This window comes from Aythya ferina, assembly GCF_964211825.1.
Source record: "Aythya ferina genome assembly, chromosome: 1".
NCBI classification, from domain to species: Eukaryota; Metazoa; Chordata; class Aves; order Anseriformes; family Anatidae; genus Aythya; species Aythya ferina.
Genome location: NC_140296.1, coordinates 9,315,722 through 9,341,091, shown reverse-complemented (window position 1 = coordinate 9,341,091; position 25,370 = coordinate 9,315,722). Strand labels below are relative to the sequence as shown.

The window sequence follows — 25,370 nt, the reverse complement described above, 5'->3', positions numbered from 1 at the left end:
ACCTGAAAGATCTTCTCATCTGCACCTATGCTCTCTCCATCCTTCCTGCATTTAGTGTATCAGGCCTGGGCAGGAAAGGCTGGGGGTGGCAGATGGGAGGCTTACTGTTGCTCAGTTTGGAAAGCAGCTCCTAACATTTGGCTCACACCTGTCAGCAGACTCCGTATACACTTGTTTATCCTCCTCTGTACCATATGTTTCTATGTAAAATCAGTCCCAATGATCTATTGCCTTACTTCTATCACTCCTATTATGGGCGTAACTGAGCATTTCACAGTCGTTAATGCATTTACTCTGACAGTGTCCCTGTTGCGTAGGCATTTAATATCACCCACTTTGCAGATGGGTTAGCTGAAGCTCAGATCAACAGCTCCTCAAAAGTCTTTAGGCACCTCTTGTTGAAATCAATGGGCAGAAAACACTTCTCCGGCAGATGTGATCTTGGGAAAGCAAAACTACATGCTCAGTTTTACTCAAGGAACTTGCAGCAGAGTGAGGAATCCCTCTTCTGGGTCTTATGTGGATGCTCCGAGCACTAGGTTCTTCTTGGTTTCATGACACAGAACTGTTCCCTGCCTTTGCAAGACCTGGCAGACATGTGGTTCCTGGACTCCAGTCTTTTTTTACCCTTTGTCAGTAAACCCTTGTCTCACAACCCTCTATGCCTGTACCAAGTCCTGGAGGGGATACTCTCCCTGGAAGATTTAGTTTAAATGTTATATAGTTAAAAACACACTGGCCCTATGCTGTGACAGTTGTACAGTTGTATAAGCCACCTCAGATGAGAAAAGTTGATATGAAAAAACAATATAAAATGCTGCTTCTTATGTAGACGGTTTCTCCCATTTCCTCTATGCTTTGTATTCTTGCCTGCCTCTCAGAATTTCTTTGCAGTGCTTCATATTTAAAGTCTATGTAGGAGAGGAATGGGGTTCTTTTAAATGTACTGTATGTACCTATCAGTCACCTACTTATTAATTATAACTAAAAGCATGATTAATCTGTCATGGATAAGGCTGCTAAGTAACCCTAATCATGCTAATGCATTTCTGTCACTTATACAAAAGGCAGCATTATCATCAGTTTTTACATCTGTGTGTACTGAAACCCATGTACACAGCAGCTGCAGAGCACTGGTAATGTTCCTTCTGCCACAGATCAGATGAGGTTGCATCATGGATTTCTGCATTGCCCCCACGGTGCCTGTGTGGTGATTTATTTCCTCAACACTAGTGGGATTTAATGATGTTATCTTTTGTAAATAATTTTGCCTTCTAAAATGGATAACAATTACAGTCATGAAAAGTGTTTCCAGGGTTTTATAATGACTATAACTGAAATTCCAATGTGGGAGGGGTCAGCATGAAGACCAAGGTGCTACTTAAGCCCTGCACTGAGTGGGAGCTAAGACATGCGTAGGTCTTATACAAGTGTGAATATCTGAGGAAAACAATGTCTTCTGATATTGCAGAGCATAATGTGTTCCCTTCTGTGTTCTTTTTTTTTTTTTTTTTTTTTTTTCTCTGAATTTTCAACAGATCCATTTTTAATAGCCTAGACATTGGAATGTTAATTTCCAGGTGCCAAACCTGAAATTTGTAACCACACCTGAAACCCTTGTGCATCCATCCTGTCAAACAGTCAATGGGTGGATATGCTAAATACAGTTAAACAACATTATTTAACTTTAAAAATATTCTGAACAAAAGTTTTCCACAAAGAAAAGTTTCAAAGCTGACACCTCCAGAAAGCTAATTATAACCTGTGTATAAGGAACAGAAGACAGGTGGGTTACCCTTTGAAGGAACCATTCCACTGATGCCTCAGTGACCTGCTTAGACTTCATGTCCTATTTTTGGGTACAAAAAACACAACCATTAAGCTCATTAATTATGTATTCTGAGGAGAAAAAGCCCAACTTTTTTTTTTGTGACAGGACCCGCGGGAACGGGGTTAAGCTGAGGCAGGGGAAATTTAGGCTTGACATCAGGAGGGGGTTCTTCACAGAGAGGGTGGTTGCACTCTGGAACAGGCTCCCCAGGGAAGTGGTCACTGCACCGAGCCTGTCTGAATTTAAGAAGAGATTGGACTGTGCACTTAGTCACATGGTCTGAACTTTTGGGTAGACCTGTGCAGTGTCAAGAGTTGGACTTGATGATCCTTAAGGGTCCCTTCCAACTCAGGATATTCTATGATTCTATGATTCTATGAACTTCAAATTTGTTTTACACATATACTATATTTTGGTCAAATACAGTAATTTTTTTTTGTTGTTGTAAGAATTCTGGTGTAAACTCCCTGAAACTACAGAACTTCCCTGCAAGATGATGTGTTGAGGATGTAATCTGCATCCCTCCTGTGCTGCATGCCTCAGCAACCCAAAGAAAGAAACCATTTTATTTTTTTTCATCTGAATAAGTGTCTAGCTGTGTGCAGGCAGGGTCTCACTCAGTAGGTTTCTGAGCACACAAACTGATGTAAGACTCACAAAAGTATGTAGTGGGTCACAGTTCTTTTGTTCTAAGCATTGCAGTTGCCAAGGCACGGTCAGTGCATGTTGAAAAAGTACAGGAAGATTGGAAAGAAAATATGAAATGCTTCAGAACGTGTAACGTGCAACTTTATAGTGTAGCTATTTGACAGAGTAATTTAATAAAAAACAGAAAGCGTCAAAAAGGGAGAGGAGGTTGAACAAGCCAATATTCCACACATATAAGAACATTTCTCAGGGAGAATGGTTCCAAGTTTTGAAGAAAAGGAGCACTGCTATTAAAAAAAAAGAAAAAAAGAAAAAAAAAAAAAAAGAAAAAAAAACTTTTATACGGCTAGATCTTGGATTAGTGTAAAAATGGTTTACTTTTGTTGCACAAATGGGTCTGAAGAGAATGTTCTTTTTATTATTATTCATTTATTTATTATTTTATTACTGCTTTACTACTGCTCAAAATTACCTGGGCAGCAACCTGGCTTAGAAAAATCTGTCTTTTAACGTATTTTTAAATTTTTATATATATATTTTTTGGTATGTATCTTACAGTCTTGCTTAGTCAACTTCCATTTTTATTACTCTTTGGCTTTCACAGTTTTGTGAAATACAGTACACAGCAAATTGTAGCCATTCACATACTTTATAATGACATACAGAAATTTTTAAGATGACCATTAAATCTTGGAATACTCTCCCTAGCATAGCAATTTCACTCTCCTCTTGCAGAATTGTGCTTCCCTATCCTTTCTTATTAATAAACATGACATCTTTCTGTTTGCTTTCCTCTCCATCTGCACAGCTGTAGTCTTCTCTTTCAGCAACAGACAGTCACAATTTTGTTTGTCACAATAAAATACAGATTTTTTATTATTATTATTTTTTTTAATCTGTATTTATGGGTAGCACACTCGGATTTTCCTTATGGAATAGAAATTAAAACAGCACTGACATTTAGAATGTAAAGGAATTACTCCAACTGATTATAGTTGTGTTAAAATGAGTCATGCACTTTTGGGCCAAACTTCTTGACATACACATCCATATATATTAATCACTGTGACATCACTGCAGGACTATTTTTATCTTGGTAATAAAAGCTGAATGCATTTGTCAACTTTTCAAGTGATATTTAATACAGTGAGCATAAATACGTATTAGGAAAGACACTCTCAAATAATATAAGAGCTCAGTTCTACATGTCTGAAAATGCTGTGCATGTAGTGGCATGTAAAATATTTGCAGTTTTGAAATACAGGTGAAAACTACACTGTAAAAATACAAAATAAATTAGGTTTACCAAGAAGAATTAAACTCACCTGTCAACAAAAGCATGGTGTAGTAAGAAGATAGGATCATTTGCAGAGCCTTGTACTTGGGACATGGAGCCATTCATGTAGATGTGAAGTGCATTATGCAAACCGCTTTGAGATATGTTTGATATTGCAGTGCGTGGATCAGCAAAGCCTGTATATTCAAGAGGAAATCATATGTTGATATGGCAATGCGTATAATTCTTTCTCCAGTAAGACTGAAGATCAAAGTAGCTAATTTCACTTCATTTACTTTCAGCTTTTTAGACAAGAGCTTCAGAAAACACGTAAAGGAGTGTTAATATATTTCAAAGGCGTAGCAAAGATGAAATTAGAATAAGCTAAATTAAAACTCCTGCCATGTAGGTAATGCAGCATGTCAGCAAATGTACTGCTTAATTGTCTTATGTTTTTAAATTTTGTTGTCCATTGTGTCTGACTGTTAAAAGGAAACCTAATCCCTGGAGACATTTATGTATATACATTTATTCAGGTTGAGTAAATTTATTCATTTTTTAATATTATTTTTTATCTCTATACTTACACATTTCTAAGTTACAACAGACTACTGTATCTCATCACATATGCAGTCATTTAATATCATTTTTCTCTACAGAATACATTCTTTCATCTATAAGTGCCAACCCAATGTAAGCTATTATCTTTACAAAAGATAAATAAATAATTGACCAATAACCTTCTTCTCCATTCAGACTTGCAGGATTAAAAATTTGTGGACTGCAGTTAATTTGGAGTCTACTTAGAATATAGGCTTTGAGATAGTCACACAGACCAGCCCCCAGACTCTTAGCTCTCCTCCTTAGAAAATGCCTCACACACTTTAAACACGCTTTATTTACTTATTTGGACCAAGAACTAGCATTTGTATGAGGAGCAGCAGTATTCTTTTGAAGTGAACCTCCTAACAGTCCTTCTGTTTCCTGCAATGACTCACATCACAGGGCAATTTTTGTCTTAGTACTATATTTCTTTTGGAGGAAATCTAACATCAGTGGGTGTTCAATTCACAGCACTGAACTAGAGTTAGTTTGAAAAAAAAACCCTTTTCATCAAAACCCTCATATATAATATGAAAGTCAGGTACTCAGTTTTGTTTTGCTCTTTGAATTTGCTTATCTTGTGACACACAAATTATTAATTGATACATGTTCAGAGATGCTTTATCGGAAGAGTCATATTCTATGAACTTGGAAACCTGGGTTTCAGACCCCACTGAGACTGATCTGCTATGTGAGATGTTTTCATCTCTTTGTACCTCTAAATTCCCTCATCAGGTTTTGCCTTGTCTATTAACCTCCTTGAGGAAAATCTTTTGGCATAAAGCCTTTACTAATCATACTAAGGATCAAATCATAGCTATAGTACCTAGGAAATAATATACGATAACAACTATCCATCTTTTTTGATTGCAACATTATCACAAGGATTTTGAGAAATTCAAGGGAATTCAGAGAAGAAAAGATAATCAGGAGAGCTGGAGGGGATAGACCTGGCTTATGATGAAATTTGTAAGACTTCAAGATGGGGTTAATGGGTTTTGGAGAGAGAATTATGTCAATGCATACAGATAACTGCAGGTGTTAAGTACATCAGATGTGTAACAGGATTACTGAAGATACTGCATGGTGACATAAACAACAATGAGCAGAATTTCTCAAAGGGAAACTCTTGCCCACAGAAAATTGTCTGATGGTGAACACTATACTACCTAGCTGTCACCCAGGGGAAATAATAGGATAAAATATTACCAAGCATGCTGTGAAGAATAATGTACATTGACAATCTAACCAGAATTTATAGGAACTGATGGCAACGTTTTTGACCTTTCTTACTGATGGCTACAGCAGGTGATCACTGAGATCATCTGATGCAGCAATACCTCTTAAAAGTGAATCTCTGTGAATGTTAACTGAAAAAGATCTATCTGCATGTCATTCTGAAACACTCTTCTACTTATATGCAGCTACATCATGATATATTAAAGGTAATATAAACTTTATGCAGAGTCTAAGCAGAAGGCTAGATGTCTTATACCATATGTGGATACTTCTTAAAATTTCTTATTGCACTACAAATGTTTTATTTAGTAATTTAGAAAAAAATATATACAGAACATTCTGGTTCTGGACAACTTCAATGGAATTTCTGCATTTCTGCAATTTGTTGCAATGATCATGAGCTTTGTAAGTCAGACACCTTTGATAACCCTACCTCCCAATTAACTGGAGTGCATTCAGTCAGTCTCAAAGGTGACATCATGGCTAACCACGCACATGAGAAGTTTGAATATATGATATCCTATTATGAAAACTCCATATAAAGCTATCATGAATAAAAACATAATGTGATATCACTTTATTTTATTTGCCTAGGTCTTAGTCTTTTCTCTCAGACTTTTTAAAAGACTTCAGGACAATCAGCTGTACAGGATAACACTATGAAGTGGGGTAGAGCCAATTAAAAATCATATGTGAGAACATGAGAATTTTTTCAAAGTACAGAACACTTTGCTGAAGTAGCTGCAGAAAAATCACCTTTATTGCAAATGTAAGGCTACAGATCTACAAGGAGAAGTGAGCTGAAATGGAGCATATGCCTGCCTTGCCCCATGCTGTACCTTCACCACCTCTCCTATGTATTAACTGCAGCTCTTGTCAGGCCCACCCTGAATTCACTAACCCGGCAGAAAACTACCCTGAGGGTTGTTTTTATTCATTTTCTAGGCTACTGAGATACAGTATCTTATATAAGATTATAATGAGTACTGGAGCTGGTACCAAAAAAGTGACTGACTGGAGGATGGAGGAGATTGCATAGACAATTAGGATTGCCCCCAGTGGTAGTGAGCTATTAAATCATCTGGCCAGTATTGGAAGCTGTAACTTTCAGACATCCTTCTAAACTCTCATTTAATTATGGTGTATTAGAAATAGCCAGTAGGGGATACATCACTGAAGTAACTTAAAGTTTTACCAGTGCTCCTTTTTCAATGAGAAAAGAATCACATTTTTTAAGAATCATAGAATCATTGAATCATAGAATATCCCCGGCTGGAAGGGACACACCAGGATAATTGAGTCCAAATCCTGGGTCCCCAAAGGATCACCTAAAAAATCAGACCATGTGTCTGAGAGTGTTGTCCAAATGCTCTTGAACTCTGGCAGGCTCAATGCCTCAACCACTTTCTGCTCCTGCTCATAGCTTTGTCAATCACATTGACAGTGATTCAGTGAGGTTGAAGTAGGTTCACTGGAGCCAGGCCAAATTAAATCAGATTGGGAGTTAGCACAAAGTTTGTTATAGGAGGAGCTAATTATGTCAATCACAATTAAGGCTGCCTAACATTTTTAATATGATATATAGGTGGTTCTCATTAAACGTGCAGTTGGGGCAGATATATGTCCTTTAATAGAGTACTTAATTATGGTAACTACAGATTTTACTGTCTAATAAAAGAGGCCATAGAAGTCCATGTACAAAGTCAAGGGTAAAGCTTTATATATTGTGAGCAAATAGTGTTTTCCTTAAGTGCTCATTGCCACTGGCCGAAGTGCTATATGTTTAGCAGAGGGTATTCAGAATTTTCAGAGTGTTAGCAGCCTTCAGTGCTACAGGAATGGAGAAACCAGTCCAACAATCCTATCTCCTCTGATTGTTTTAGTGGGACTGCTTAAAATCTGTGACATCATTAATATCACTGAGATATTTATAGCAGTTTAGCCTTTTTGTTGTTAACTGCAAAACTTTTTTTTTTTTTCTTTCATAACCACAAAACTGACTTTCTTATACAATAAAATTTAGTTTTGTATGACTTTCTAGGTCTGTGGTTGTGGAAACAGAAACTTTAAAGGCCAAATTCTGCTTTGCATGTTGCTTTGTTGCACGTCCAATTCCAACCGACAGGAATACTTAGTCCCACCCTCCCTGGGGATTATATTTTCTTAAATAAATTTAGAATTGTCTAAATTCTACATTTTAGATAAGTTCAGGTCAGACAGATACACCTACTTTAAAACAGGAAGGAAGATACAGATATAAAAAAATTAAGGCCATATCCTTACTTGTCTTTGAAGCTAGTGATGTTCTTTTGGCTTATGAGGCTGATGTTTTTCAGCCATTGGCAATGTCAAAGGAAAATTTTCAGGGTTAAATCTTACATATTTTCTCAAGCAACATTATTGTTGTAATCTTTCCAGAGTAAGGTATCTACAGGAACAGCAATTTGGCCTAAGGTGCTATAGTAAATGAAAGTTTGTGGTTATTTAATTTAGACCATGTCACCATCTAGTTTTTACTTAAAATGATTCTTGTAGAGCTTCATTGTGGTCTGGGCTGAACAGATTTTCTGGTTCTCTGATAATGACCCTCTGTGACTTGCCAGCCCTTTAACAATGTGCTGCATAAATTTACCCAGAGATTGAGAATTTGAGCTGGGTGAGGGATGTTGGCTGTAGGCTAAAACTTTTTTAATTAGAAGTTTTCTACTGAAAGACTTCATTTTGAGAAGCCATTTTTCATTAGCTATATGGATCACAGTGAAAATGCTGAGAAAAGTTTTCCACATGAAAACATCTCATTTCAGAAAAAGTCCTATTAAAATAAAATTACATTTTTGAAGTGTTTGATGTTTTATTCCATTATTTCATGACAGAATAGCAGTAACGATACATGATTGTGACAGACAATGAAATGCTATGACATGGCTTGACTTGATACCACGTGTTAATTCATGAACAATGAAAGTGATATACAGTTTTAGAATTTAAAAAACGAAACTTAGGAGGCACTGATTTTTATCTGAAATTTTCATAAATAAATTATTTTCAAATATGGAATTATCTCACAAAAAAAGGGAAATTCTAAACTTTTTGGTCATCTTTAAATTTTAGGAGGTAGTATTAATGTGTCACACCAAAACTGAACTGCATAAAGAAGAAGCTCAACTATTCCAAGTGCAGTCAGCTAAGCTATTTCTGATCTTACCTGTTGCTTACAAGGTGGACTGATTTTCTGTATTCTCTTCTTGAATCTGTGAAGTATCTGATACAGTTAAAAGTGCTTCTCATTTAAGCAAACCTTATTTAAAATATTACTCTTCAAGGAGCAATGTGCAACCTGCCTTTAACCTGATGGTTTTCAGTCAAAGTAGAAATTGTCCTGTCCCAGATTAAGAGGACAGCCTGTGTGCTCATATTCAGTGGGGTAATGCTTTGATGAACAATATTGACCTTACCTGTACATAGATATGGCTACTCTTAAATTACATCATTTGTGTCCATATAGCACTATTTTCTCTTAGTTAAAAAAGGATCTATCATGCCTTGTTGGCACCTGTTCATAAGGGTGCTAATAACTACCTCTTGGGTAAAAAGGTGTTTGTCTTTGTTCCAGTTTATGTGGAACAGGCATAGAAGAGCATAAAGTTTTGCCCAGAAGTACACAACATGAGTAGGACTGGAGTACTCTGGCTTCGTTCTTCCAAGTGATCACAGCTTTTTACATTACAGAACAAAAACTGAGTAGCAAAACTCTCATTAATGTAAATCAAGAACCACTCCATTAGAGTCACTGGCCCGGTTCTGGTCATCTTTTGTAAGTCTTGAGTAACTCCACTAAAGTCAGTGGAATTATCTTAGATTTATTTGGATCTAAAAGAGATTAGAATTTGACCTTAAGTGTATTGGCACAAACTTGTGTAAACAAGTAAAGAAGGATTGAAAAGATTTTCACTTAGCAAAGGAAGTAAACATTAGGAACTACAGATTATTAGGAGGTTTGTGAGAAATGTCATCACAGAAGTGGGCACTGGCACAATGAAAGCAAAATGGGAATTTAAGCTTGGCAAAAGTACACAGCAACAACAACAACAAATAGACCACTTGTAAGAAAGGAGCAAACAAAATATGTGTGCTTATTTTTGGTGGCAGCAGTGGGTTTTGTGTTTTGTTGTTGTTGTTGTTATCTGTTTGTTTTTGGTTTTGGCAGTAAAGCTAGTTTAATAACTTCCCACCATCCTTAAACATATATTCTTGACGTTGTATTGCAGTTCAGTCTCTCTTTAGATGAATAGACTGAAGTGTTTATGGACCTGCAGTATAAAATTAAGTGTTGAAATACATCAGGTCCAAAATAAAATATCCTCAAAGGAAAAAAAAATCTGAGAACGATACTATGTCTGATGGAATAAGCTCATCACTATAGTAACACAGATAAACACCTATTGAGATGGGTCTGGCTTGCACTTTGACAGGCTCATCACCACAACATCATGGAATGTTGTGGGCAAAGTTTCACTCCAGCAATCACTAGCTTTAATGAAATATTCTTATGGAAAGAAATGTAATATCATGGTTACTGTCCTCTGGAATCTGCTGATATTTTCAGAGATGTTTTATTTCCTATCTTTTTCAAAAACTTACATGACCTCTTTAAACAGAGTTCTATTATTATGCACTCTTATGCTATAAGAGTGCTTATTGTATACTGTTGTACACCAAGAGTGAAAATCAAAAGCACTTTCTTTAAAGTTCTAGTAGTACAGGGGAATTTCAGCCTGTGATACCATAGACAAGTTAGCTGCATATTGGAATAGAAAAGTCTCTCAAAATATTCAGGAGACTAGTAGTATATTTCCCCTACAACTTCTTCTGCACACAGGAAGGCGGAAACTTAATTTGATGGACAAAATCTGCCTAGTGTTCTGAAATTCTGTTTTGTAATTATTGCTACTTTTCTATTTTAATGATTGTAAAACAAATTAGGAATGTACCTGGGAAAACAAACAAACAAACAAACAAACAAAAACCTGAAAGTGCTGTCAAAGTAGGTCAATTTGGACAAGTTATAGTCCTCACCCTAATTCTGTTCATAGCCATTATTTTTTTCTGTGTTTGTTCACTATTAAAGTCAATATGTATCTCATTAGCATAAGAAAATGCTTAATGAATTGAGAACAAACAGAGGGGTCCAACCCTGTACATTGAGACATATTTGTGTTAATGGAAATAAAGACATTTTATGGCTGATAAACCTTGTGGAATATTGAGGTAAGAAGAGCTTTCACACCATGAGGCCACTTAATACACATTTAGTGTCTTACCTTTTATACATTACACTTATAACAAGGACTCGTTCAAAATTGCTTATATATATGGAAGAAAAGGAGTGATTCAAGATTTTGATGGGAATCCTTGTCTTACTTAAAAAAGAAAGGAGGAAAGAAAAAGAAAGAAAGAAAGAAAGAAAGAAAGAAAGAAAGAAAGAAAGAAAGAAAGAAAGAAAGAAAGAAAGAAAGAAAGAAAGAAAGAAAAAGGAAGGAAGGAAGGAAGGAAGGAAGGAAGGAAGGAAGGAAGGAAGGAAGGAAGGAAGGAAGGAAGGAAGGAAGGAAGGAAGGAAGGAAGGAAGGAAGGAAGGAAGGAAGGAAGGAAGGAAGGAAGGAAGGAAGGAATAGCTAAACCAAAACCTTAAAGTGAACTAAAATCACCACCCTGAAACAGCTTTCGCCATGGAAGCACTACGGAGGGAAATGGTAGTTGTACTGGAAGGGAATGTCTTATTCTTTTGGAGTTTTCAGTATCAATTTTTAGAAGAATGGGTTAAAAAATGCCTTTCATGAAACAAACAGAGCCACAGATCTTAGGACTAGGTCCTTGAGTATAAAAGATACCATAAGGCTAAAAGGAAAAAGGAGGAGTTATTTTCATGTAGTTATGTTCTGCTGCAGTACTTCTGCCTTCTACACTATTTTCTTCCACAACAGCTCTTGAGCACTGTAGATCTCCTTAAGCTGGGCTGTTAAACAACCATAAGGCATCTAGTAAGTGCACTGGCAGCTGGACTAGAAGCTGGACATGGTCACCTAACAGGATTTCCCCTAGCAGAGAGAGCACTGTAGTATTGGATTGTTTTGGTTTTTGGTTTCATGTCTACAAAATTTCTAAGGAGGAGACATTCATTGCCTCAGTCATTCCTTACTGAGGTTCTCTGCAGCCTCCCAGTTTCCCTTCATATGGATTCTAGGACTTGCAAATGGCCTTCACTGCCAGAGAAAAGGAGTTCCATCTCTTCTCTTCCCTCCTTGAATCACATGAAGGATCATACAGATGCTCTGAAAGGGTTGTGGTGCATGCTAGGGAAGGCACATCTGGATGGACCAATAAGACAGGAATGAATTTGCTCTGCCCCTGCTTTGGACTAAATGGATGCATCCAGAAGCCACGCAATATATACCCAAGATAATATACACTGCTGCTGTAACAACCTAAGCTTCTGGATAACATTTGACTTGTGTCCTTCCTCAGTAACATGTAGTTTTGTCTCCAGTCTGTTGGAAGAATTGTCTAAATCACATGAAATCCACCTGAACCTAACAGTGCCTACCTAGTGCATCTGAACGATTGTGGAGGTGAGATGGAGCTTCATCATCTCACTAAGGAGAAAGCTGAACACTCTTCAGCTTCTGAAGGGTTGTTAAACAGAACAGAACTTAGAGGAAAATTTGATCTACAAGATCTCCTTTCAGATGCAGTAACATTGCCACAATTCAGATTAAAGTATGACCCTCTCCATGGTATGACTGACAGATGACAGCAATAAAGCTGTGATCAACCATGACTGCCATGAAATTAACATGACAAAGAGACAATGATAGGGAAAGGGTTTGATAAATTATTCAGACAGAACACTGATTCTGATTTTAGAACTAAAATAACTTCCTGCTCTCTGGAAGCTGTAGGTACATTTCTGTCAAATGTTACTGACTTTTTTTTTTTTTTTTTTTTCTCTTCAAATAGCTACTGTTGATTTAATATGGAAATGTTATTTGTATATTTTTGCTTCAAAGGGCTGTACTTGATCTATGGCTTTGTTTAGCTGTCAGTTTAGACTCAACTTTGACCAAACACAGGTTTTCCTCTTTTTATGCAAGTACTGAATTATCCTTATTTAATGAGCAGTCATGATACTGAAATATAGCCTTTGAAAGTGAGGAGTCCATTTTGATTCTGCCCACTCAGTAAACATATCCATAGCTCTGCTTAACTTCCAAAGACTATGGCTATGTTTTTGTCTATAATACTGACAGCATGTCATTACTTCATGACTTGTTTACTTCAATTCCTTTTTCTCTACTCTTTCTATTCTACTCTTTGAATTTGTTTACATACTTCATAGAGAAAAATGCACAAAAATTCTACTCAGTCATGTCACCTTTTTCTTTGTCATATTTCACTTGTTTTCTGTTTTCAAGGGTAGAAAGCAAAACTATATCCAGAGCTGGAATCAATGTCTATATTCTCTTTTGCCTTCAGCACACAAATTCCACATTTATTTATTTTTTTAATGGAATAATTGCATTAACTGCACCCCCACTCCCTAGACAGCTTTATGGCATTCCACACTACATTAAGAGCAATACTGAACATATTAAAAGCTTTGATTTCTTATCCTCACACCAACACCTATATTGTATTTTTTACAATACAAAAGCAAAAAGCTCTGGAATATTGATGTAAATATGTCCTATTTGATTCAGTAGTTATATAATACAGCAGAGAAGCAATGTTTATTGATAGCTATAATGTGCTATCCTTGTTTATTAGCAATTTAGCAATATCCAAATGATATTGGGTTGATAGATGATTAAGAATAACTATTCCATTTACAAAAGTATCCATGTTTCTTAGCAAATTAGGAACCTTTATAACTAGATGGGTAGTTTGATAACTATGAGGAATAACTAAACGCTTTAGGAAGAGATACTAAAGGTAACATTTTAGGTATAAAGTTGACCCCAAGACAGTCCTGTAACCTAAATGGACATGATTATGATCATGTGTAAGTAGGTTATTAGAGGATCTCTTTTTATGCAACATTATATTTCTATGCCTGGTACTGACTATCGCAGACACAGTATCTCATAGATGGATTTAGGGTCTGATCTAGCCTGCAGTTTCTATTTTCTTATCAACTTTAACATGGTTCTTTCTATGTTGCTATTACAGAAGGAAGTTTTTCCTTTAGTTTTGCTTCATGGAACCAGCTAAAAATAAAGTTTAAAGGCACTAATCCTATAGGAATTCAAGTTACTGTTAGAAATGGCAAAACAGAATAAAATATGTTACCTTCCAAAGTGTTCCGGAAGCTGTAATTGGCCATTTTATCCATGGATCCAGATTCATATTGAGTCAGTGACAGACAAAATTCAACTTCAGCTGAAGATGGCAGCCTTGGAGTCCTTGATTTGTCATTGTTCCCAGGATTTCGCAGTATAGGTCCTTCACTAGTGGCATTGCATAAAGACTGTTGGCTGTTGTACTCTTCAGATCGAGTACAGATTACCTGTATAAAACACTTTATGTTAGCAGAGTTGCAGTTGTAAAAACAGAAAAAACAAACAAACAAACAAACAGAAAAGAGGTACTTTGTTTATTATTATTATTATTATTATTATTTAGACAGGAGTAAAGGAAATGTACAATGTATTTTTTTTCAACAATATACATTAATTTTAATTATATTAATGAATGATTTTAATATGAGATTATATATTTCACAGAAGACATCTCTAATAATGGTGCACATTTTGAAATAATACATTTGTGGGTGTCTGAAGCTGTCCATATGGACTAAGGCATCAGTTCGTATTTATGCACTTGAAAGCTCACTGAAGTGAAATTCAGTGTTACCAACCAGTGCAGCAGGACTCAAATGGAGTTAAATCTTCTTCTGCAGTTGCTAATGGAGGTTTTTGGCTTCAGCAGACTACTGAACAAAGCCATAATTGCAGATTTGTCTCCCCATGTGGGAAGGAGAGAATTGTTGACTTGGAATATGAAAAAAAGTTATCTTCTGTTCTGAAAAACCTGTGTTTTGTCAGATTAAATGGGCAAATCACTTAATTTCACTATGTTTTGATGACACTTCATGTACAGAATGGGAAAATACTGCGTTCCTCACAGGAATATTATGGAGACGTACTTATATTGGAATCTGAGGTACCATAGTCATGGGTATTGGAAAAGGACCTGAGGCAGAAAGAGGGATATGAGTATTAAATATTGTCAGAATCTAGCACTGTTTGTATAAATGTTCTGGGTTCATGAAGTACCATGACATAACAAGTCATTATTAATCAGATGACCATCAGATGACTGGAAGTGGAAACTGCCAGTCCACTTTGAGAATGCTCAAATCAGTAGTTAAGTAACTAGTAGCTCAATGTTACTTTAAATGATACTCAGATAATTGTAAACTCCTTCACATTTGCTATGGGTTAAAAGTGACCACACGGACCATCAGTGTTACTTGTGTGTTGCTCAGAATCTTTTAAAAGCCACAACTTATTAGTTACCTAAGGATGTAGGTCCTCTGATGACTATGAAAATATCATGGTCATCGTAAGAACTCTCATATGCTAGCTCTCACTGCATCCGCTGCTTGGACATTATTTATTTTATATTTTTTTTTATTTTATTTTATTTTATTTTATTTTATTTTATTTTATTTTATTTTATTTTATTTTATTTTATTTTATTTTATTTTTTATTTTATTTTATCTTATTTTATTTTATTTTATTTTATTTTATTTTATCTTATTTTATTTTATTTTATTTTATTTTATTTTATTTTATTTTATTTTATTTTATTTTATTTTATTTTTATTTTATTTTATTTTATTTTAAATTTTTCCCCATGTTCTGCTAAAATAAACCCGTAGGCGCTTAGTACAGGTACTACCACCCATTTCTTCTTTACATTCAGGAAAACCTGCCTGACATGCAGTCAGAATGGAGGATGGAGGAAAAGATAATGACACAATAACAAGGAGAAGATCGGACTAGATGGTTTGGTGGTCCTGTCTTGTGACACAGCTGACGGGGTCTACAAAAATTAAAAAGAATAATGGTCGCTCAAAACTTCCAGTAGATGTTTCGTATGTACCTCAGATGAGGCTGAGAGTCTGAACAAAGTGTGTTATCTAGTGCTTTGCATTATTTTTTTCTGAAAACAAAACAAAAATCCAAAACACCCAAACAATGCTCCAAACAAGCGGAGATCTATTCAAAATATAGGATTCTGTGGTTAACAGGTAATCAATGCGGTTATTGAGAAAACTGTATGGAAAAATGACAGGTCTTAATATCGAGTGATATATCTTAAGAGAAAATACGTAACACTAAAACCTCTAGAACTCTTTCATCCCAGAGATATGTTCCTGTTTCATGGACAGAAACAATGAAGAAAGTTATTGAAAGCAGTCATTTCTGCTGTGAATGAGGTAGAAGAACATGTGATTCTCTGTTAGTGAAAGAATTGAGTGGGAGATTCACTTTGCCAGCAGTAGCTGTGTACAAATTGCTGGATTGAAACAGAGCTTTAGAGCAACTTCTGCAATCAATAGAGAGAGAGTGGCATCTTCCACTTGTGATTCAACCCTCCGAAACCAGACGTCTGGTAGGTGAGGTGTGCTTACTTCTAAGGGGTACCAAACTCTCTCCATTGATTAAGTCAATGAAAGAAAATGTGTAAAAAAAATCAATGTTAAAACTGTCTCTGTACTGCAGTTAGCAAGGAAAGCAAAATTAAGAGTGTTCAACTTAATGTTCTGCTTCTGCATTAGGATGGGCTGAATCACACCCTGGAGGCATGGATGTGCCTCTGAAGTCACTAAAGACAGAAACAAAAGCAACTTGCTTTGCTGCCTTGCTGCCTAATGAACTTTTGGATGACTGGAAGGAGATAAGAAATATCTTTTTTTCTAAGTGATTTGACCACAAATTCACAGAAAATATGTGACAGAGCTGGTGATATAACCTAGATTTCCTAAGGAGCTGGAGTTCTTAAGTGATAAGCTTCCTATGAATATGAATCTCATGAATAATTTTTTATTTTTTTTTTGGAAGAGATAAGAAAGCTTATCAGAGAAATTTATCCATTGAGACTGCTCTTTTAACTGATATTTGCCCCAGTCTCTTAAAACTAGTGAGATGCCCTTGGAGGCTATAGGTGGTTATCCAGCAGAGTTTCATGTGTGTAGAACTCGATCCCTCCTGGCAGCTCTAAGAAGTTTCTTTTCAGAATTCACCAGGAAGGGAGATGTAGCAAGATGGAAAGACCTACATTTATAAACACAAAGCACAGCTATACTGTTGTTTTTATGATTGTTTTCTTGTAGTTCAACACAGTTAAAAGGAAAACAGGGGTTTCAGGCTGTAGGAAATGCTCTAGTAATTTGTTTATAAAGAATGGACAGTCCTATGTCCTTAGAAATGCACTAGTGAAGAAAACAAGTGAGTCTTGGCTGGTGGATCTCAACCCATTCCCCAATCTGCATTTGGCTTGGAAACTACATGCATGCAAGCTTTCTGTCTAGCTCTGTTTTCTCCAGTCCTTATGTAGATCTTCTTTTGGCTTCTCTGCCCTGTCATCTCCTGTCTTTTCATCCTCTTCCCACCACCATGGAGACACATCCCTGTTGCGTTCTAAAGAGGAATCTCATGTTGCCTTCAAAACTCAAATATTCAGATGGGCAATCTTCAGGCATGCGCTCAAATATACTAAAAAAAGGAACATTTCCCCAGTGTTTTGTTTATCTGTTTCAGCGTGATTTAATGCAACTCTTAATGTTATGAGGCTTATAAATGTCTATTTATTTTGTTATTGTTCAATTTATGTCTCAGTGTAGCCCTTGTTAACTGTCTGACTAACCAAACAGAAGCCAGATGCTATAAGGTATCCATTAACTCATGCTCATGAAATAACAGCATAAGGGGAAGGAATGAAAATGCTTATCTGTGCCCTTCTGCCATTTGTTCTGCACTACAAATTAAAGGCTGGCCATAAAGTTAGCCAGGATGCTTTTCCAGAAAGGTATAATTGAGGTATTACAAAATATGGTTCTATCCTGAAACTATTATTTGCTGTTTCATCAGTAAAGTGTTGTGTAAGTTGTAACAGAACAAAGGCCAATCAAACTTTTTATTCTAGATTTAATCTGCATAAAGTTTACACAAAATAGGTCACATAATTGCCTTCTTGTCATTCAGTAGGTGTTTCTGGTAGCAAAACACTGCTTAAACACGTGTTTTTTTTTTTTTTTTTTTTTTTTTTTTTTTTTTTTTTTTTTTCTAATTCCATTTTGGAACAGTCCTGAGCAAATTTATCTCTTCACCCTGTAAAAAGTTTCATACTCAGACCGAATGTCTGCTCTTCTGCATTCATAAATCCACATGCTCCAGAGAAATAGCAAAATGCTCTGGGGATCAGCGTATGTAAGTAGCTAGGAGAGAAAATGCCAGTAGATGGCAGTCCAGAATATGCAGCATCATTCCTGGGCCTCGTAGCACCCAAAAAAATAAAAAATAATAATAAAAAAATCCCTTGGTGCACTGCAGCTGAGATCTTTAGCACAGCTCTTTGTATCATTTCTTAGAAAACAGACTGTAAGCATGTGGAACTGTTGCAGCTGTCTCACACCTTTTCACAAATGGGAAACCCTTTTGTCTTTTAGTATGATACTGCTTACACAGACCAGACCCTGTGCCTAAATAAAAGGAATTGTGTTACAGGAATCTTTGGCAGTGTTCAGTCCTATGTCTGTTATTTTTAAATTCAAAGCTTTGGGGGTTTTGATGACAAATTCTTTGTGCTTGCTTTGTATGATCTGTGCTCATAGGGACCTGCAATATGGGTAGCATAGAATCAAAGCACAGAATATCCGAAGTCAGAAGGGACCCACAAGGATCATCAAGACGAACTCCTGACTCCACAGAGGACTACCCAAAAGTTCACCAAGCCCAAATCCACACCTCTCCAGAAGCTCTATCAGCATGTTTTCATGGTGTTATGCTCCAGGTTAATCTAGCCTAAACATATGTACTTCAAAGTGCACCCAGAGCAACCACTTGACTTGCTTGTCTGTGAGACACATCCTGCCTCTCCCAAGGGTGGGATGTGGGCATTTCCAAGTCCTCTTTGCTGCACTCCCCTGTGTCTATTTGTCCCATAACAAGTCTAGATGCCTAAATCGGAGCCTTGGGTCCCATTATGTGTCTGAAAGAGACTTTGTACTGGTTCAGTGCCTTTCTCTGCTCTGTCTTTCTCCATTTATTCACATGTTCTTGCTTGGGAATGTCATTAAAGTGCAGCCCTCATTCCAGATTTAAAACATGTGGCAATTGTAAAGAGGTTAACTTTTTATTTTTATTTAATTAATTATTTATTTTGGCTGCATTTGGGCCTGGCATGATCTAATCCTAATTAAGTGGCATGCAGAAGCCAATGTAATCACAAAATGAGAAAAATACAAGGAAATCCCCAAATGATCTACAATAGAACTAACTGTACAACTATACTTTGGGATATCACTTTTTTAGGTAGAACTTTAAAAGGTGTTGTACCTATAGTAGCCCAAAAGGTTTGTAATAGACAGTGTGTCTTTATAACTGAATCTTCATGTACTCCTGAATATTACCAGGAATTGAAAAGTAAAACAGGCAAACTAAATAAATAAATGAATAAATAAATAAAATGTGAAGTTAAACTTTAAAGAAATGTAATTATCTTTGTGACCTTTCTAGCATAAGCATTTACTGGAGGAGCTACAAAACTCAGGCTTCGAAGAGATGAGACAAACATGAAGTGACAGCACTGAAACAAACCCGAGCCCTCCAAGGTATTTTCTCATCCTTCAGGAAAGGCTGGCTGAGTTTAATCTCTGCTCAGAGGCAGCCCAAAACTAGTGGATAATTTACATCTGGTTCAACACCTCAGAATGGTGCTTGGGTGGAGTAGGAAACTCTGCTGTCAATTACAGATGAAATATAATGGCTTGACAGAATGTGATTCCCTGATCTCTATTTGTCTCCAAGCTGTGCCCTGTTAGAGTTGTTGTATTCACATCTAACATAAATTCTCAAAAACCCATCTTTCTACAGGTAAGTTCTTTTTTTGGTGCATTATTAAAAACAAAACAAAACAAAATCTTTTTTTTTTTTTTTTGTGAAATTCCTTAGCTATTTCTTTCTATACCTTGGAATATGCTTATTTTTTCACACTACACAATTCCTGATCAACAGTGGCTATATTTTAGAGAAGTGTCATGTACATGCCAAACTCTGCTTTTAGCCATCCATGATCCCATGGAAGCACAGGAGTTACTTTCAGATGATAATAACATAAAAAGGCAGAGGATGATCAACTGTTTGTCCCTGCTGGGTGCAGATTCCACTTCCCTGGGGGGAGGAGGATAGCATATCATGAGATCAGTCTTGATAAATTCTATTTTAATAGTTATTTGCTCCATTTGGGCTTTTTAATTTATTTATATATGTGTATATATGTATATATATATACACATATATATACATATATTTACCAGCCTATGGATGACACTAAAACCTATAAGTTGCAATAAAAATTGAATGTTATAATTTGTGAGATACTCAGCTGTCCACAAGCAGATGGATGTAGGGCTTGGCTGGTGTAAGAATTAAGAAGTGTTGGCTTCTGGTGTTTATATTTTTGAAATTTGTTAACCCTTTTAATGGTGAACAGAAAACAGAGCTTCAAACATTCCCCTCAGACTATTATAGTTCCTTGGTAAACTGTGCTTAGAATTAAATAACTGCACCTGAATAGCTGAAATTCATATTTCTTATGAAGTCATGTTCCAGGTAATGGATCTAAAGTACTGCCATTATTAGTTCAGGAGCCTTGTATCCGTTTGCTATTTGTGTAACTTGTTCCCTAGCTTTGTGTTTGTGTAAGTGGGTGATATGAAATATCACTAAGCAGGGTGATATGGAATGAAGTGCTAAGGGAAATTCTTGGTGCTTGCAGCAAAGAATTGGCTCCAGGCTTACACCAGTGCGGCTGAGAGCAGACAGTTCTCTACACGGTATAATTACTTCTCTCAAGGCACTCTTCTTTTGAAAGAGACAAAATTCAGGGGGATGAAGCCAGTGGTGTGGCCTTGTTTCCACTATTACAAACCTAAAGCAGCACTTCCCTCACTGTCTCTCCAGCACATGGGGGGAACCCCAAAACTCTGATGCTAACTTCCAATGTAAAGGTTCTGCTTTTAATTGCAGAAAACTCTTCATTGACTTCAGTAATTTCTCCAAATTATCTCTGGTGTAGTGGAGAGCAGAATTTCATCTATTGCTATTTAAGTGAGGCATAATAACTTTCTTTAGCAAATCCATTAGCTTGAATAATTATACAAATGAATACAAAACCAAAAAACAAAAAAAACCCTCTCAGAATGTCATGGAAAATCTGTATTTGCCACTTCACTTTCTGTTAAATCAGCATGGAATTGCAAAACTTGGTAAAGCATTAGTAGGTGTCATGCAGTCCTAAATAAATCTAAATGCAACACTTGAATCATCACAAACAAGTAACTGAAAGCATAAAAAAATCCTTCCCACCCACCCTAAAACATAAACAAAGCAAACAAACAAAAACACTAATGATTTCTGATAGTCTTGCTGGTAAAAACAGAGTCAGAAATCAAAAGTTTCACTTAGATAACAAACATGAGAAAAATGGGGACAGATAATTCACTCAGCTAAATGGTAACAGCAGCATGCCGAAGAAAAAGTAAGGGAAAAGCAAGAATTTCAGCATGTATTCACGGATATCCATGTTGCCATGGCAACTTCTCAATGGAATAAAGTATTTTCTCTTTTCTTTAGGGCTTAAAAAAAAAAGAAAAAAAAAAAAAAAGAGAGAGAGATGCTTTTCTGCAAATAAGCACTTTGCTTTTTTTTTTTTTTTTAAATAAATCCATAACTGCATCTTGTGCAGAATTTCCTAATGTAACAAACATTATTTTGTTATGCTTTGGAAAGAGACTTAAAATTATAAAAGGATACCATATAATAGATGTGTTATTGAATAGGTTTCTCCTGCCCTCTTTTTATTTTGAATGTTTTATAAAAGCCTAAATTCCTTCACATATTTGGCTCCTCCTCCTTTTTTTTTTTTTTTTTTTTTTTTTTTCTTTGCTACAGAGCTTGGATAGTCAACATATTCTGCAGCAAGTCTATGGCTGTTTTCCGGCTGAAGCTAAGTCTATTTTTGTTCCCTTTTGATTTTCTGAAGTGAGATTCTGATCTCTTATTTTGTGCTACTTGAAGGAACTGTATCAACTAAGTTATTCTATCATATGCTATTATTTAAATTTGAATTCAAGGCCAATAAATAAATATCAGTTTGTGTGGTATCTTCATCCTGAACTGACTGAAAATGCAGCTCTGATCTATCTCGTTCATTCTTTCTCTAAATAAGGCAGCAGGTAGAAGAAGTTAAATGGGAATGTCACTATTTGAAGTTAAAATTTTTTATAATCCTGTTTCAGAAATTTTGATGAAAGTATATTATTTCCAGAAGTGACTGAAAAATGTAAGTGATAAGCAACAATTTGCAGAAATTACTTGGAGAGTTTCAGCAAATACTTAGGTGCTTTTACATGCTGACATTGATATGTTTTAAATATAGCACAATTTTCATTGTTGTGCCCACTAAAGTTATAAAAATATATTTTAAAATCAACTTATGTCATTAAAAAAGCAATTATTTTCCAAGTATATTTGTGACAATGACCTTAAATAAGAAGTTATAAACATACTATTTCTTAAATATATTCATTACCACTGGTAAGGTGTCTGTGTATTTATTACAAGGATGGAGAAATTCCAAGAATCTGGATATGATTAATAATAGTGTTGAAAAAGTAAACTACACGTAATTATCTGATCCCTCCAGGGCTTTTAGAAAACACTTCTTGCAACTTGCTGATTCCTTTATAGTCCCTGTCTCCCTATCACTGGATGAGATAACTTTGGTTATCTCATCCAGTGTATTGCACTGATAGCTTCACTTGACACAGGTAGCCAGCTCAATTCCAGTTTCATTTATTCCACTTTAACACTTGTACCATTTCCGTGTAACTCTTTATTTAGTTTAGCACTGAACAACATCAGATCCACTTCATTCCGGTAATGCAATCTAATTAAATTAGTAGAGTTCATCTAGATAAATACTGTTAGAAATGAGTGGAAGCTTTACATATAGGATCAAAATACATGGTTTTGGCTATATGCATTTTATGGCTAAGCCTGCACTGGTGAATTAAATGTGGCCAGGAATGTTCCCAGGCACTAGGACCAAATGGCACAGAACAATCCACGTCTATGCTAGCAAACCCATCTTTGTCTCCCAAACGGTTTAACTATATGCAAACAATCTCCCAGAAATGGTCCCTGAAAAGTACCTGCTTGGGGTAGAACTACATATAAATATATATATATTATATATATATATATATATATATATATATATTTACTTACATATATTTGTATAATATATATAAAATGTATGCCAAAGAATGTCCTAAAATAGGTATGTTACAGTACCCAGGAATAATTGAGTTTACAGGTATAGACACAGTCTATGTTGTTTAGGGGACACAAATCAAGATTAAACACAGAAAACCAGTACATTAAGCCCTGTTAGTCATTGCTTTGTAATCTGAGAGCTGCTGTCTTGTATCTCTTTCACTTTTCATTAAATCACTAAAACTGCTCAACCTTCGTTTAGGCTACTGGTACAGAAATAAATAGAACAAAGCAAGATTTACACCAATATATTCATAGACTTCAGCACCAGAAGGAACTGTTTCTATTGTCAAGATTGTATATGTCTATGGAAGCTTATGTCACTAGGCACTGGTAGCAATGAGCAAGAGGCTAAAAACATCTAGAAGCCTCCGTTGTTAGAATAGCACAGTTCAAATACATGAAACCTAGGTAAATATCAACTATATCTCCTAGGTGAATATATACAGTAATCTTGGTTTAGGGACTAACTTGCAGTGCTTTTAAGTGGCAGGAATAGCTATTGAGTTTATTTCTTAGTTCCTCTGAGCAACAGAGATCACTTCTTATTTTTCTTTTAAGCTACAGAGGAGAATAACACAGCTGTTTCTTCCATGCTCTAAAGACTACTTATTTATTTGTTTGTTTATTTAAGTTGAAAGCAGACAAGATTAATTGGATAGTTTTTAACACTTGCAGGGAGGAAGACACCCGGAGAGGGGTAGAGCCTCTGAGAACTGTTTTCTTCTATTTCCATTATTCAGTCACCAGCTGTCTTGCAATGGTTACATGCTAGCAACTTGCATACATAAATCCTTTTTTAATCTTTGCTGGCTGCTTCAGAAGACCTGAGCCTGTTTAGCCTGCTAGAGGTCATGCTTGGACACAAAACCATGACTTTCTTCCTTCTAGACTAACTTTTTATTCTTAATTAAGCTGTCTAAGTCCTACAGTCAAAGAAGAGACAGAGAGATGAATGAACAGCTCTAAATGAAGATCAAGTCCATGTAAAATCATTTGTTCTCTCCAGCTTGTGCACCTCAATTAAGTACCTAAAGTTAGGTAGGATAGTTCTGACACAATCAGCTTTTCCCTTCCCCTTGTCCTCCCCTTCTTCTTCTTCCCCATCTTTTCCCCTCGTCCTGTCCTTACCTGCCAGGAGGAGAAAAATGATGCTGGGCTGAGTAAATTAGGGTTAGCTGGATGTCTGCCACCCATGTATTCATCCGTGCAGACCACACAGTCCTCTGCATCTCGCCAATCCCAGTAGGGGATGGTGAAGTTCTCATCACCTGTTATCTTCTGGATCTCACGTTCCCAGAGCAGCAGAAAGAGACGATGCCAAGGCAGAAAACCAGGGGCTTCATGGGCAAAATCAATGTCCCGCCACACATTGGACCCACCTAAGAGTGTGTCGCGAGAAGCATAATAATGCATCCACACAAAGAGATCATACATGTTGATGTTTCTGAACATGAGGTTGGAGCCGTTGTTCATCTGAGTATATGTGCCGGTGGCAATGACATAGTCCTGGCTGGGGGTGTTCTTTGCCAAGTTAAGGTAGGCAAGGAACTTGTCCTTCTCACTGTTGGTGAGCTGGAAGATGTTTCTTCTTGTTCTCAGTCGCCTTTCAGTGCAGTTGAGTCCTGAGAAACCAAACTTGCACTCCCCACAGTTGAATCCCATGAAGTTACCTTTACATTTGCAGGTCCGGTTGTAAAACACAGAAGGCCAGTCCTCTCTGTCATCCACTCCTGAGAAAGGGAATTGTGGCCCCAGTGGAGCCTGAGAGAGAAGGATGGCCTGGCAGGCCCCTCTGTTGGAACTCTCTCCACAAGGGGACCCATCTCCATCCCAGAGAGGACAGCACTCCTTCCTCCGCAAGCTCTGGGTGTTTGCACAGGCCCTGGGGAACTGCCCGGTGGATGGCTGAAGGATGACTAGCAGGAAACCCATGGCAAACAGAGACATCCTCACAGAACAGCAGGAGAACATCAGTGTTATGCTTCAGTGCATGGAGAGCCCTCTCTGACCCCTGCAATGTCCTGGGTATGAAAGAATTTTCTCCCTTCTGCTGAGAACGCTTCACTGCTGACTTCTGCTACACTACACCCTACAATGTCCTTCCCCATTCCTACCCTGGGCACATTTACACAGAGAATACACTTCATA

At 36.6% G+C, this 25,370-nt stretch overlaps 1 protein-coding gene across 1 annotated transcript in view; it reads right to left on the bottom strand.

The window, feature by feature from the left end:
• TYR (tyrosinase) overlaps positions 1–25,169 on the bottom strand; it is a gene marked incomplete at its 5' end in the record, with an annotated part of 52,710 nt that extends 27,541 nt beyond the window's left edge. The window contains 3 exons of the mRNA XM_084533506.1: positions 3,805–3,952; positions 13,941–14,157; positions 24,351–25,169. Of these exons, the coding sequence (XP_084389632.1) occupies positions 3,805–3,952; positions 13,941–14,157; positions 24,351–25,169 (1,184 nt within the window). The remainder of the gene's footprint in view (positions 1–3,804; positions 3,953–13,940; positions 14,158–24,350) is intronic.
• Between the last annotated feature and the right edge of the window lie 201 nt (positions 25,170–25,370).